This window comes from Lolium rigidum, chromosome 7 (genome assembly GCF_022539505.1).
Source record: "Lolium rigidum isolate FL_2022 chromosome 7, APGP_CSIRO_Lrig_0.1, whole genome shotgun sequence".
Classification (NCBI taxonomy): Eukaryota; Viridiplantae; Streptophyta; class Magnoliopsida; order Poales; family Poaceae; genus Lolium; species Lolium rigidum.
In genome coordinates this window covers 30,280,967-30,294,961 of record NC_061514.1, presented here as the reverse complement: position 1 = coordinate 30,294,961, position 13,995 = coordinate 30,280,967, and the positions used below count along the sequence as shown (strand labels likewise).

Below are 13,995 nucleotides of genomic sequence, written 5' to 3'. Positions count from 1 at the left end.
CAAAGCTTTTTGTGTTTTCGCGAAAAAATTCCAACCGAATAAGTGATATCAGGACGAGCGTGTACCAAGTACCTTAGGCTTCTGACCAAGCTTCTGTACATGGTAGCATGAACGGTCGGGCTGCTGTGCTCTGTTTACTGAAGTGCAGTCTTGCTTCCATTGGAGTCTGAGTGGGATTGCAATCTTGCATGCCACTCTTCTGAACAAATCTGGCTACGTATGATGACTCATTGAGGGAGACGCCTTCTTTGGTTTCCTTCACCTGAATACCTAAATTTTAACAGTCCCAAGTCACTCATACTGAACATGCTTTTCATTTGAGCTTTGAATTCTTCAGTTTCCTGTGCACTTGGTCCTGTGATGACCAAATCATCAAAATAAACCCCTACAATCAGCTTTGATCCCGGTACACAGCATGCTCAAGGGGCGTCTCTCAAATCCTGTTGAGAGCAGTGTGCTATCCAACTTAGCATTCCAAGCACGGGGGCCTGTCGCAGAACGTACAACGCCTTGTGCAGTTTCAGAACTTTTTCTTCTTGCCCTTCAACCGCGAACCCCGGTGATTGTGAGACATAAACTTCCCCACTTAAATCTCCATTTAAGAATGCTTACTTGACGTCCATATGGTGTACTTCCCATCGTTCTTGCGCTGCAATTGCAATCAACAATCGGACAGTCTCCAATCGAGCCACCGGCGCAAACACTTCATCAAATCTATGCTTTGCCTCTGAACATAGCCTTTAGCAACCAACCTCGCTTTGTACTTCATTGCCGGATGGATCCTTCTTAAGCTTATAGACCCATTTTATCCAAATTTCTCTCTGGCCGGCTGGCTGTTTGGACAGCTCCCAAGTGCCATTTTCTTCAATCGAGTCAAGTTCTGCTTGCATTGCTTTCTTCCAGGCAGTACTCTGTTTAGCTTCTGCAAATGTGCTCGCTTCTTCCATTCCAAGCAGACATAAGCTGGACATACCCTCAATTCTTTCTAGATGACTCATCATAGATGTCCTCAAGCAGACGGTACTGTGGTGTGCCATCTTCAGTTGGTGGTGTCGAGGCGTTGCTTGGTGGTGACACAAAACGTGTAGCTGCAAGGACTGCTGCTCTTGCCGGTGTTACTGGTGTAAGCTCACCTCCTTGAGTGTGTGAAAATGACTTGGGTTCTAGTGTATGAGATGCCGCCAGGGTGGCTGGCTCGACCACTGCCTCAATCGAATGTCTGTCAGCTGCAGCATCAATATGTGCAGTGTACTATACAGAGAAGATCTGAGGGTGAGCATGCATATTTTCTACATTTTTTGAATCCCAGTTCCATTGTATTCCTTTTTCAAACACAACATCTCGGGACACCACAAGGTTCCTCGATGATGGGTCAAACATTTTGTATGCTTTACTGTTCTGCTCATATCCAATGAAAACCATCAATGAGCTCTTGTCTGCTAGCTTCGCAAGATGAGCACCCACCTTCTTGACATGCCCCAAACAGCCAAACGTCTCAAGATGCTCGACATTAGGCTTTTTCTTGTAGAGTGCTTCATATGGCGTCAAGTCGCACACACTTTTTGTTGGTGCACGATTTAACTGATACACTGCTGTTGACACTGCTTCTCCCCAAAAAAAAGCCCAGGCATTCCTTTACTTTTCAGCGGGCTTCTAGGTATGCCAATTACAGTCTGATTTCTCCGCTCAACTACTCCGTTTTGTTGAGGAGAATAAGGTGCTGTGACATAATGTTTGATGCCCAGACTGTCACAGAACTCAACAAATTTCTTTGAGGTGAACTCACCGCCTCTGTCAGTTCTAATAGCTCTGACTTGCAGGTTCAGCTCTATTTCCATCGAGGCCCTTATTTTATTTAGTGCATCAAGTGCTTCATCTTTGCTTTTGATGAACACACACCACATGTACCTTGTGTGATAGTCTACAACAAGTCGAAAATAATTCTTTCCAGAGGTACCATGACATCTCCCTGTCACCTGCCAGCTTGGACCGCACCTTCTCTTCGTTTAGCATGACCAGCTCACCAGTTTCTTCAGTGTTCTGAATCCTCTCACATATCTCAGCCACGAGCAATGCTGGCTCATCATCAGTCTGTTTCTGAACCAGATTTGCCTCTTTTCTCTTTGGCTCCGGGCAATCGGACTGAAAGTGTCCAAACTCATTACAGTTATAACATCTAACTTTTAAAATGTCGAACTTACGGTGCTTCTTTTCTTTGCCGCGTTCGTTCTTCTTGCCGCCACCGCCGGTCTGGCCGCGGTCACCACTGTCGCTGCTCGGCTTTTTCTTGCTGCTGGAGGTGGATCCACCTGACCCATCACCGACTTTCTTGCCCTTCATCAGCGACTCCAACGCATGGGTGACGAGCATCAGAGCCTCGTCTTTGTTGCCGCCGCTGCGGCGTCTCCCTCGTTGGCTCTCCTCAAACAAAGCCAGTCGGCCGACAGCCTCAGAGAAAGACATGGTCGTCAGGTCGCCCTACTGTTCTATCGTGTTGACGATCTTAGCGAACCGATCTGGGACGGCGCCGAAGAGGTGTTCGATTTCGATCACGGATTCATCCGAGACGATCTCGCCGAGCGACCGGATCTCGGCCACCACCGTGGTGAGCCGTCGATGGCCGACTACACCCCGAACAGCCGCATGATTAGCTTCAGCTTCATGGCCCAGAGATTGTAATTCGTCTCCGTCAGCATCGGGTACTGAACGGGAACATTCATCGTCCTTGACGGCAGGTGGACTGCGACGACTCCCACGTTTGCGCCGGCGCCCGGCCTCTGGCCAGGCGACGTGTATTTTCCGCCGCTGCTGCCGCTACCCTTCGACGGGGTTTTGTCGCCCATCGATCACCGCCGCCGCTGCACCTCTGAGATCACGAACCCTACGGATCTGATACAAATGTCAGCTTCAGGCCCAATCTACGCACACACGATTCAGCTGGCCAGACAAGTATGGCAACGCAGGTGCAGAAAACGAACTGAAAACACAATGGTTTTTTGGTGACGCGTGCTGTAACGTCTGCGTCTTTTCTGTCTTCATTGCTTTTATTCACAAACATATTTCAGCTCAACGAACTGGCCGACTATACCTCCACGATCCAGCTCGTTCGTGCCATCCCACAAACTAGGATCGTGGCGGACTAGCTCAACGCTCACAACAATAACCTACGACTTAGTCTCGACGTGAACGCTGCACCTCTCAGACCATACAATTCCTTATTGCCTACGACTCAAAAAACTGAAACTGAACGTGACAACAGGAAGACTGAATGACACAACTAGATTAACTTAACTTACTGTAGTACTCTCTCCTTCCTAAAATAAGATGCGTATAATTTTCGGTCAAATTCGAAGTTCTTCAAGTTTAACAAATTATATACTTCCTCTGTCCCAAGTTGAGCAGCTAGGGAGGAAAATAAAATGTCAACACCTATAATTTCAAACCAATCTTTGTTAGATTGGTCATGAAATATTCTTTCATATTATGTATATTTGATATCATAGATGTTTTTACTTCTTTTCTATACAGTTAGTTAAAGTTTAAATAATTTGATTTTGATAAAATATTATGTGCATCCTATTTTGAAAATGAGGAAATATCTACTATTATTATAAATGTTTCGGCAAAGCATGTGCATGCACGGTTTTAGCCAGTTTTTGGTGTGAAACCATCCTAGACCTTGATTATCTAGTTTGGAGGTTTCGTTTTCTCGTTTCCACAGGTTGAAACTGTTGAAGAATAGAACCGCGACAGCCAGCAGACTCGTGAGCTGACTAATGGCGATGGACCAGTCTTTTAAATGGTGAATTTCATCATTGAATCTACTCACAAGTGACAAATATGATATGGATTAGAGGCATATGTATTACAACACAATATGAAAATATAATCTCTCCACCAAATAAAGACAAGTTGTCAATCACAATCATGCAAATAACACTTAAAATAATATTTGGGGTTCAATGAATCACAAACTATAAGGGGAATGAAATGAGTCTTGGAGACGGAGATGGTGATGATGGTGCTGATGGAGATGTTGATGGAGAGGCCTCCCCCCTACACCAAGGAAGAGTGGTGATTCTGCAGAAAAATTAGCATCAAAATGGCAGGATCCATTGGTTGTGCAGGAAGTGTATCGCTCCGGAGCCATCCGTCTTCGTGGAGACTACAAATGTAGGCCCCATGTGGTTAATGCACAATGTTTTAAACATTATATTGCATGTTAAAAGTTTGTTGGAAAGGTTGAGGAGTTAAACAGAGCCCCGATGCCATAATTGGAAAGAAATATCCCTTGCCAAATACCAGAAATCAATAAAAGTCAACTTTCAGGTACGTAACGATCTTGAAATATCTTTATCATTTAGGAAAGTTATTATTTTTGGAAAATAAAAGCGTGGGGCGAAAGATTTGGCCGAACGGAGTCCCGAAAGTCAAAAGAGACCAGGTGGTGTCCGCCCCTCTGTTGGGCGCGCCACCAGGGCACTTTCTCTCTTCTGAAGTCCATTTCACCCCCGTTTTGACTCCAGCGTTTAGTGGTTTGGTGTTTTAGGTGTGTAGTTTGCAATAAAATAAAGTGCAAAAATTAAATAGCAATAAGTAAATGTTGTCCATGAGAGTGTGTGTGACCTTATATGTGACAAACGTTCCCAAGAGCAGCATGGATTTACTTACCATTTAGATTTCTCGTCCAAATAGCTAACTATTCGCCCAAATAGCTAACATAGTAGTAGGAAAAATAGCTAAGAAAAACAGCAATAACATATACGAAGGAATGTAGCAAAAATTATTATGTAATGTAGCCAACCAGTAGAAATAATGTAGCAAACAATAAATGAAATTGCAGAAATAAAAGGTAAAATATGAAGAAAAAAACTTGCTCGAGCAAAAATGACCTGTGTTTGTCGGATGCTGCGGTGAAACATTCTCGCCCAAATGATCTGCTTCAGCATCCCATGGTATGGGTGGTGTTGCAGCCTCCATAGCTTTAGGTTGCTCAAAAGCTAGTAAAATAAATTAAAGAACAAATAGTTAGCCGAAACTAAAAGAATAAAATTACAAAACAAAAGGAAAAGAGACAAAGAAGAACAGACATGTGTCGTCTAGCTTCACTACAGAAGCAACATCATTAGGCGGAGTAATTTCTTCTGCAGGAATAGTGATGTGCTATAAGGATTCAGACACAACAACTTCATCCGGATCATGTGAGCATAAATTCATTGATGGAGGGCCAGGGGCTCTATTCCAAGCTTCTACAGGTATACCCTTCGGTATACGAGAATATGGTAAGTGCATGGGTGACCTCACATGGCTGTTAACAGTAACCTATTCACCTACATCAGCTCCACCGGTAGAAGCATCCAACATAATAGCTGATTGGGGCATATCCACAACGAGGGTGTGTGTGTCCATATCAGCAGCATTTGCTTCGACAACAAATTCGTCGTTCTCTCGTTTCTTCAGAATCAGCCTCTGGGGTTTGTTCATCGGCATGATTGGCAGTACCTTCATCCTCATTTCCGTCTACAGCATACATAGATTCGTCTTCAACTCCACCTCCGGTTGGGAAATGGACACTTGGACCATCTCCTTCTTTCATTGCTGCATCTATATCAATAAGCAAAGTTGCCATGCGCTGCGACTGCATTTGTTTCAAACCAACGCCAAATTTCTTGAGAGTGGTGTCAACATCACAACCATAAATAGTCCGGTGTTTCTCATACAGATGCTTACGCAGCTGGAACCTGATAACAGAGACATAATACATACATCAAGAAAATATGGAGGTGCTGCAGCTAATAATACTAATGAAGCAGAAGAAATAGAGCAATTGTTGCATTGATTATAATACTAAAGAAGCTGGAGTTTTTCAGATGATACATGGTAGCACATACCATTAACTATAGTAGCAACATTGTTAAATGTAAAGTAGCAAAACTATATAATCAATGCAACAATTACATGAAAAATAATAGAGGAAAAGGGCTAAAATCATGTATTATACCTCGAGATCCTGACTACTAGGAAACATAAGCCATTCATTGAGGGATGCAGACGGGTTCACTTCAGGTTCTTCATTAGGTTGCTCAACAGGCTCCTCAACATGATGATGGTTGACAAAGGAAGCAACTCCATAAGAAGTGTTCGACATGTCAAGAAACTACACAACAAAAGATAAGAAATTAGGATCTTATCGAAAAATTATACAAAAACCAAGCGGTGCATCAACCTCACGTATATGGGTATGAGTAACTCACCGGACGCCTTCCAAAAACAGTCTTATTGTTCAAGATCTTCCTATCAGCATCATTAATACAATGAACTTGAAATCATTACTCGGTCACAAAACATACCCTAGGAATTGAGTAGTTTATAGTATGCTGGTTTGGTGGAAAATCCAGGTGATCCATGTAGAAAATCTGTCAAAAAAGGAAGGAAGCATAAACAAAACAGTTACAGCAGCGAAGATTTAAACATGAAAATACAAAAAAAAAACAGAAATCACACAAAAAAAACAGAGCATGGGGTAAGTTCAATAACATACAACTAGAATGGTGAACCGTCCAGTGATCCAAAACTCATATTTCCTAGCATTTCATGGTACCACTGCCTCTGCTGTCTTGCTATTGATTTTTGTAACCTCCTGCATTGCTAACTCCAGGAAGTGTTCATCCCATGCAAACTCCTCCGAGGGTCCAACATGCAATCCAAATAGTCAAGGCTAAGCAAACGTGCGCTACCAGGGTCAATAACTGTAGCCAAACATATAAGATCCCATGTTCTGATAATGGTGAGATCATCCATAACATCACAGGCCTTGAGCAATTTAACAGAATGCTGGATGAAAGGCCTAGATTGTCATTCTTCTATGTACATTTGGCGCAGCTCAGGATGCTCACCCTTCTTCTGCACAACAAGTCTCTCGCCACATCGAATTCCAAAAACTTTGATCACCATCTCTTTTGTGAAAACCATCCTCTTCTTATGGAACTTGAACTCCCGCAAACCAGGGCTAGTATGAGAGGCAACAGAGTCAATTAGAGCATTAGAAATGTTGAATGGAGATACATCCAAAAATGCTCTAAATGCACTATGCTCTGCAATAATACGTCTCTTGGGACCATCGAGATCTGCAGCAAGGGCGTGCAGACGCTTGGCAGCAAAACGACCCTCGAAAAACAATGACCAATCTCGTCTTCCTGTTAAACATGAAGAACACAAAACACAAATTAAGAAACATTTAAATTATAACGTAGCAAAAATGTACATAGATGATAGCAAACCTAAACACAATGACCTATATAGCAGGTAACCAGTAACCTCCAGCAACTGAAGGTAACCAGTCCTAGGAAATGAAGGGGGAAAGTAAGGATTCAACGGGAAGCAACCAAAATTAGTTGGACGAAACGAGTTTTAATCACGCGAAAAGCAACGACGGAGGGGCACACCAACGCAAATCATCGGCGGTGCCCCAGATTTGCAAGGCCACCGCGGAGATTTAATACATTCAGAGCGGCAGGAAAAACCTAGGGTTGAGGGGGAAAGCAGCAAAAGAGGAAATCGTAGACGAGGAAGAGGTAGGGAAAACTCACCGGAGGAGCGGAGGTGCACGTCGTCCTGTCCGGCGGCAGCAACCGTCGGAGGCGCGCGGATTCACTCCGCCGTCGCCAACCTCTCCACTAGGAACAGCCCACGAGCCCCCATACACGATCCAAACGTCTCGACCAGGTGGTCGGTTGGATGCAGCAAATCCGGGATTAGAGTAATGCGTTGTCCGCAAGGTGGGTGACGTGGCGCAATACCAGCCGACGATGGAAACCAATCGGACGACTCTCCACCAGGAGGTTCCGACGCGCGCTTCCCCCTGGGGAATAGGATCATTTTCCTTTGAAGACGAAGTACTCCATCTGTTCGGCAAATGGTGTCTCCGATTTGTCTAAATCCAGATATATTTGTATACTAAATATTGTCTAGATGCATCTGAATTTAGATAAATTTGTGACATACGTTTTTTGGGACCGGAGAGTATATTAAATTCCTTGTAATAGGAAATATATATTTGATTGCATGGACATGGAATATAAACTATATGCAAATTGGCTCCGAATGGTGATGTCTGGGCATGTTCGTAAACCACTTAGGACAGGACAACATAACAGTGTGTATACAACAAACTAGTGCGATTTCCATATTGGACCGGTGGACGTCTCCGGCGGACATGTCAACTTGTTTACGCGGACTCCGCAGACACGTAAATTAGCTAGCCCATATCGGTAAATTAATAATTTAGAGCTACACGTTGTAAGACCAATAAACCGATATGAATGCGTGGCTTGTCACTTTGGCAGATAGATCGTGTATGTTTGATCTCACAATTTTTGTGACCGACAAATGTAGATGACCGTGCACTGCTTGGTCTGATCAACATGCTTTGGTCACACTCGTTTTATGCCCGATGAACTCGTTTAATTTTAATCGGAAAAAACAGAAAAAATAATACTAACTGACATAGAACTAAAAAAATGCGAGTAATTACAAGATCAAGCGACTTGGCCAGAGCCGTGGCATACGTCTAGTGAGCGGTACTGAGAGCATATGACTTCTGAAACTCTTCGCATCCCTCGGCGCCGATCTCTGTGAAGGCTGCCAGGAGGCTGGGCAACATGTTGGCGAGCGCAAGCTTTAACCCGGCTGAGCATTGTTGTTCCCTAATCGCTTCGGTGGCATGGGCATCACCGACAACGCATCCCCGCAGGCACGCATTACATGTCATGAGCACAAACCTTCCCTGTCGGCGGAAGTGGTCCTTGACGAATTCCTCAAATCCTTGAGGCGGACGGTGCAACACATGGAGTATGGTCCGGAGGCTGAGAATGTAAGCATTCTCATTGTAGGGCAGCGCATTGCGACGACCCTCTGGTTTGCCAACTAGGGTCTCGTATCCGGCCTCGTTGTAGTATGGTTGGTCGTTGAGGACAAGGCCTTGGATGGAGACAACAACTTGGAGGAGGCTTGATGACACTGATGACCAAAGCTCGGTGCCCTCGCCATTGAACGTGTTTAGCAAACTGAGGCACACGGTACCAGACTCGTAGAGGTTTGGATTGAGGCGTAGGCCGTAGGAGTGGTAATACACTTGGGGTGGCTCAGCCGGGTAGGACGATGGCAGCTGCAAGTCGAAGAAGAAGAGTCCGTGATGGTATGGCGTCCCGCTCGCGCCCACCATCACCACCCGGAGCAGGTCCATGCGGTCCTCGAACACTCGTGTATAGATGGTTTCTGCACAAAAAATTGTTATATGTACTTATTTAGAATCATGGACTATGAATTTAATTTGTGATGTACTCTCATACCTGGTAAGTCGTTCTCTAGAATTTTCCATTCCTTTTGCACTGCCTTGGCCCAATTCTTTCCATGACTACCGCCCTGCATTTCCTTAGAAAGAAAGTTTGTTAAGGTTCTATGTATATAAATCGGTGCTAGTAAATGGTAGAAAAAACTCGTCATATATAGTTAAGCAGATGATGGGTTCTAGGGACAGACAAAACCATATCTGTACTGCGCATGTATTTCACTCTAATCTAGAATGCCCACAATTGTTTATTTTCTAAAAGTAAAATATTACCTGGTCTGCGTCGTCAAGGTAATGGTGATCCTCAGGGGTGATCTGTAATACATCGAAACGTGGGAAGCTGAACGATTTGTCACATGCAGCAGCGACGTTCTCCGTTGCTTCACCACAAATGATATCATTTTTTCGAAACGGGGCACCACAATTGTTATCATCATTCGTGGGCGCAGGTACCTCTGAGCTTGGTAGCAACGATGAGGGCGGCGGCTGGCGATTAGTCAGGTATCTCTTACCTCGAGCCACCATGTCACCGGTCAATTGGAGCAATGACCGGACTACAAAACCCAAAATGCTTGTCGTCGTCGCTGCTGGGTCTTCGTTTTCGACATCGCTATAGTTGGCTGGGTTATGCGGATCATTATTGTCCTACAATCAGATGTAAGATACACATATGTTAGCACAACAAAGGCCGCACCAATGATTTTCTGAAGAGGAAGGTGCTAGAACTTAGAAGAATATACATACCGTGCTAGTAGCCTCTTCATCTAGGCCGTCAGCCTCCACCCAGTCGCCCATTTCATTCGTCAACTCCATGTAGTGCCCCTCGTTGACCACAACGATCTCATGTGGCGACACCTGCAGCACACTCGATCAAATCAATAACTCGTTGAGTAGAGAGTGTATAAGTACTAAGTTGTAGGTCCTTGAAAAAGTAACTGGATTGTTACTATCTCATGTAACAACTCGTTGGGTAGAGTGTGTATACATACTAAGTTGCAGGTCCTTGAAAAGGTAGAGAAAAAAATATACATGTACGTACCGTTGACATACTACCATCACCCCACTTGACTTGGACATGTCCATCAGGAAGGTTAACAACATGCCCCACCCATGAAAGGTCAACATCCGCGGCAATCTTCTTCTTCTTCTTCTTGCCATCTAAGGCCACACTAGCACCACCGTTGTTCGGTGATTCTGAACGAACAAGGCGGACAACTATATCTCCGTAGTAGGGTGAGTAGTTCAATTTGAGATCATATGCGCTTATGGTCTCAATGCACTCAACCTCTCTAGCCTCGCCAGGGCATATCCCCGCCTTCAACCATGACACACAAACCGTCTGGTCCTTGCAGTCCAGGCTCCTGACGATGCCCACACGTTTTGTCGTGCCATCCTTGTCACCATTAGTACCAACGGCTGTATCATTCTCAACGACGTGTTCTCCAGGGAAGAACTCTTGCTCATTCATTACATCAAAGGGGACGAGGCTCGCTGAAGGTACGCCATGTTGCAGGGTGCCATCCTGCCATAGCACGTCGACAGAGGTGTTGGTGCTGACGACGGTCATGGGAAACTCCACCTCCACAGGCTTCCTGACTTGTGGGCGTCGCTCCCGCCTGTGTCCCTCAAAGAATACCTTCCTCAACTGCTTCCCGTAAAAGATCACACCGTTCTGCTTCGTTGGTGTGGGTGGTACGTCATGAGCACTTGGTGTATCTTGGTCAAAATCAATCACATCCTCATTGTTTTCAGAGCATGGGTCGTCGTTTTCCTCCTCCTCCTCCTCCTCCTCCTCCTCCTCCTCCTCCTCCTCCTCCTCCTCCTCTTGATCGTGAGCTATAGCCACATTTCCATTATCATCATCAGTTTTGGCCGACCTAGGTTCTCGAAAGAAGCATTGGTCAGATACCCACCAGCTGCAACTAGACGCGGCGCAGAAGAATGTCAGTTCATCAGGGTGCTGGTACGCTGGTGGAGCGGATGCCTCAACGAGCTCCCTGTCCGTGCCACAATGCATCGATGCAATCCAGTAGACGAGAACGCCGGACATCTCCACCTTAATGATGGTGCCTCTGTCGCGATCAGGATTCCAGTAGCCGTTAAGCCATCGTGCCGCTTTAAAGAGGGAACACGAGTTTTCCTTTTTCACGCTCTGCCCTGGGTAGAAGTCGCAGTTTATTTGTTGCTGATACCTGAGGCTGCCGGTGGCATCCACTTCCTGTAGAATCTTTGGATCTGCGTTGGTAACCCTGCATACAGCGCCATCATCGAAAAGGACGTCGACATCAACAGATACCTCGACAACACGGCCGAGCCACGGCCCAGACACGACGAAGTCGCCAAGACTGAGGCTGCTGATTCGGCGCAGGCTTGACGGACACACGCCCTTGATGACCCCGGTCGCCATGCCCCGGTTGTCATGCTCGGCCAGGACCAGAAGGGTGGTGACGCCGGTGACGACGCCGATCTGGCCGGCAATGTCGGACGCCGACCCAACAACCTGGCCGGGGTGTAGGTGGTTCCTGTCGAGCACCCTGATGTCCCCGGCGTTCTTATACACGACAGAGTTGTCGATGAGAAGGATCCGGAACGTGTCGACGGGGAGAGAGCTGTTCTCCACGGTAGCGTCCTTGATAACTGTCCCTTGGCGGAGGAACCCGCGCCCAAAACTCACCAGGTCCTGCAAGTAAATACTTGGTGATGCCACGGCGACGACGTCCATCTTCAACCCTTGATCTAATTATACAGATCGATCGATGTGTCGGTAATATGTCTATTGGTTGTTGAGGGAAGCTGTATATACATATATAGTTCAGCATTCTTCAAGCCGTGCTGGGGGAGACTCGTATACTAGACATACACGGACTCCTCCTCCTGTACGAGTTCTGATTGGACTCGTACAACCGATCGAAGCTCACCAAGGATCAATATATCGGCAGCCGGAATAAAAACAGTATAGCTGTTTCGCTTTCCGACCGTGTGTCGCTAAATCCGCTGATTAAAAGAGGGCGCTGGCCCTAATCTGATGGAGAAGAAACAAGACGTCAGGTATGTACCTGCTTCTTCTTAGTATGGGTTAACTTTATTTATTTATTTATTACGAGGGAAGATGTGTAGATTTAATGTTTTGAGTGTGTCTAATAATATTGATTTGATGTTGTATAGATTTATAGTGTTTTCTAAAAACTTAGTCGTTGTTTGATCTTTACAAAATTTATACACCTTGCTTAGTAGAACAGAGGAATTAGTAGTATATGTTGCTACGATTTGTCGTGTCATCTTGTCTACTCCAGTGAAACGTGGAGGTTTACTAGTATTTCACTCTCTCACTGTGTACCACACCATGTTTGTTGTTCTCTAACCCTCTGTCACTCCACGGCCCACCACATGTAAACATGTGTAATACCCCCGGTTCATATTAATGGATTCAACTTTGTCTGAATACACGTGTATTTAGTCTAAAAAAACTTAACTAGATACATATAAATCTAGATAAAATAGAGTTCACTAATATGGACCGGAGGAAGTACCTTAAAGACAAAGCTATGCCTCTAACGCATGCCATCTGTCTCCTTACGATCGCGCTCTCATAGTTCTTCAATTTTCTTGGAAAAAACAATTGATAAACCTTTTTGCCTAAAAGGCGATCTTACAATCCAATTCAATAATGTTTTTTGACCCTGTGATGTAAAAGCCGCCGCCCCCTTTGCCGCCACAACGAGCGCCAACTCGCACTCCTCCGCCGTGTGCTGCTCGGCAATCCGCGGGTACCGCTCACGGTCGGCCAAGGTGAGGTTCACCCACATTGTCTGGGGTTTTCGAGGCATGGTAAGGAGGATATGGCGCTAGAGAAAGAGGAGGTGGATGAGGCAGTCTGTGTCGGAGGAAGCTGTGCGCGGCACATTTTTATAGCAGGCGTCGTGGCGGAAAACTGGATGGAAATGTGCGCCGCGCGACCGTTTCGCGCGTGTGGGAGCTTTCTCGCGCCCTTCTGCTCGCTAGCGTCTGCCCGCGGACACGTCCGAAGAAGCCACCTGGCGACCAACTCGGTGGCCGCGTTCAGTGCAGCGCACGACCCAAACGGTCTCCCGGACGCCTCCATGTACGCCCACATCCGCACGGCTATCCAAATGGACCAAATACGAGACGTCCTAGCCAAGTAATCTCCATGTTCTATGATGTCGTTTCCCATCATGGTTCCCGAGGCTGCCGCCTCCACGCAGATGCACGTTATGGGGTTGTCGCCCTAAAGTAGACGAATCCTCACGAAAGAGAATCGCCACACAAAAGCCACACGTTGCCTCTTCAAGAAAACGTCCCCAAGAGGAAAGAGATGCCATCGTCGGCCGCTACGGAAAGCCGGAGGTTCTCTTTTCACCTAAATAGCCCAAGCCCTTTGCCACATTGGGAGAGGATAAGAGGAAGGAGATTCCTTAGTGATGCCTCCAACAAGGGGAGAGGCGTCCAAAGTCGCCGTCAATGCCAACTCCAACCCAAGGCCGGGGATAGGCTTTCGCCCAGATTGCCTTCTCTCCCGCGAAAAGAAACTTACGGATATGAACATCAAAGACGAAGACATGTTACCCCACAAACCCCAGCCGCTAACCATCAATCTAAACCAGTGGTGTTTCTGTGCAACTATGCGT

The 13,995-nt window shown here is 46.0% G+C and overlaps 1 protein-coding gene across 1 annotated transcript; it reads right to left on the bottom strand.

Moving 5' to 3' along the window:
* Positions 1–2,478: 2,478 nt before the first annotated feature.
* LOC124671103 (probable ubiquitin-conjugating enzyme E2 23) lies at positions 2,479–12,071 on the bottom strand. Its single transcript, XM_047207531.1, has 13 exons — positions 11,598–12,071; positions 10,389–11,534; positions 10,094–10,204; positions 9,623–9,994; positions 9,351–9,432; positions 8,584–9,276; positions 6,872–7,196; positions 6,255–6,294; positions 6,054–6,157; positions 5,503–5,741; positions 5,091–5,144; positions 4,893–5,000; positions 2,479–2,624 (listed from the first exon to the last, which is right to left on the bottom strand). The coding sequence occupies exons 1-13, from the start codon at positions 12,069–12,071 to the stop codon at positions 2,479–2,481; spliced, it is 3,894 nt and encodes a 1,297-aa protein (XP_047063487.1).
* Between the last annotated feature and the right edge of the window lie 1,924 nt (positions 12,072–13,995).

Coding starts and splice junctions, on each gene's coding strand:
- LOC124671103 (XM_047207531.1), bottom strand. CDS start 12,071: ATGGACGTCGTCGCCGTGGCATCACCAAGTATTTACTTGCAGGACCTG. Junction 6,295..6,871: donor CATCCTGAGCTGCGCCAAAT/GTACATAGAAGA, acceptor TGATGCTGATAG/GAAGATCTTGAACAATAAGA. Junction 5,742..6,053: donor GAAGAACCTGAAGTGAACCC/GTCTGCATCCCT, acceptor CTCTGTTATCAG/GTTCCAGCTGCGTAAGCATC.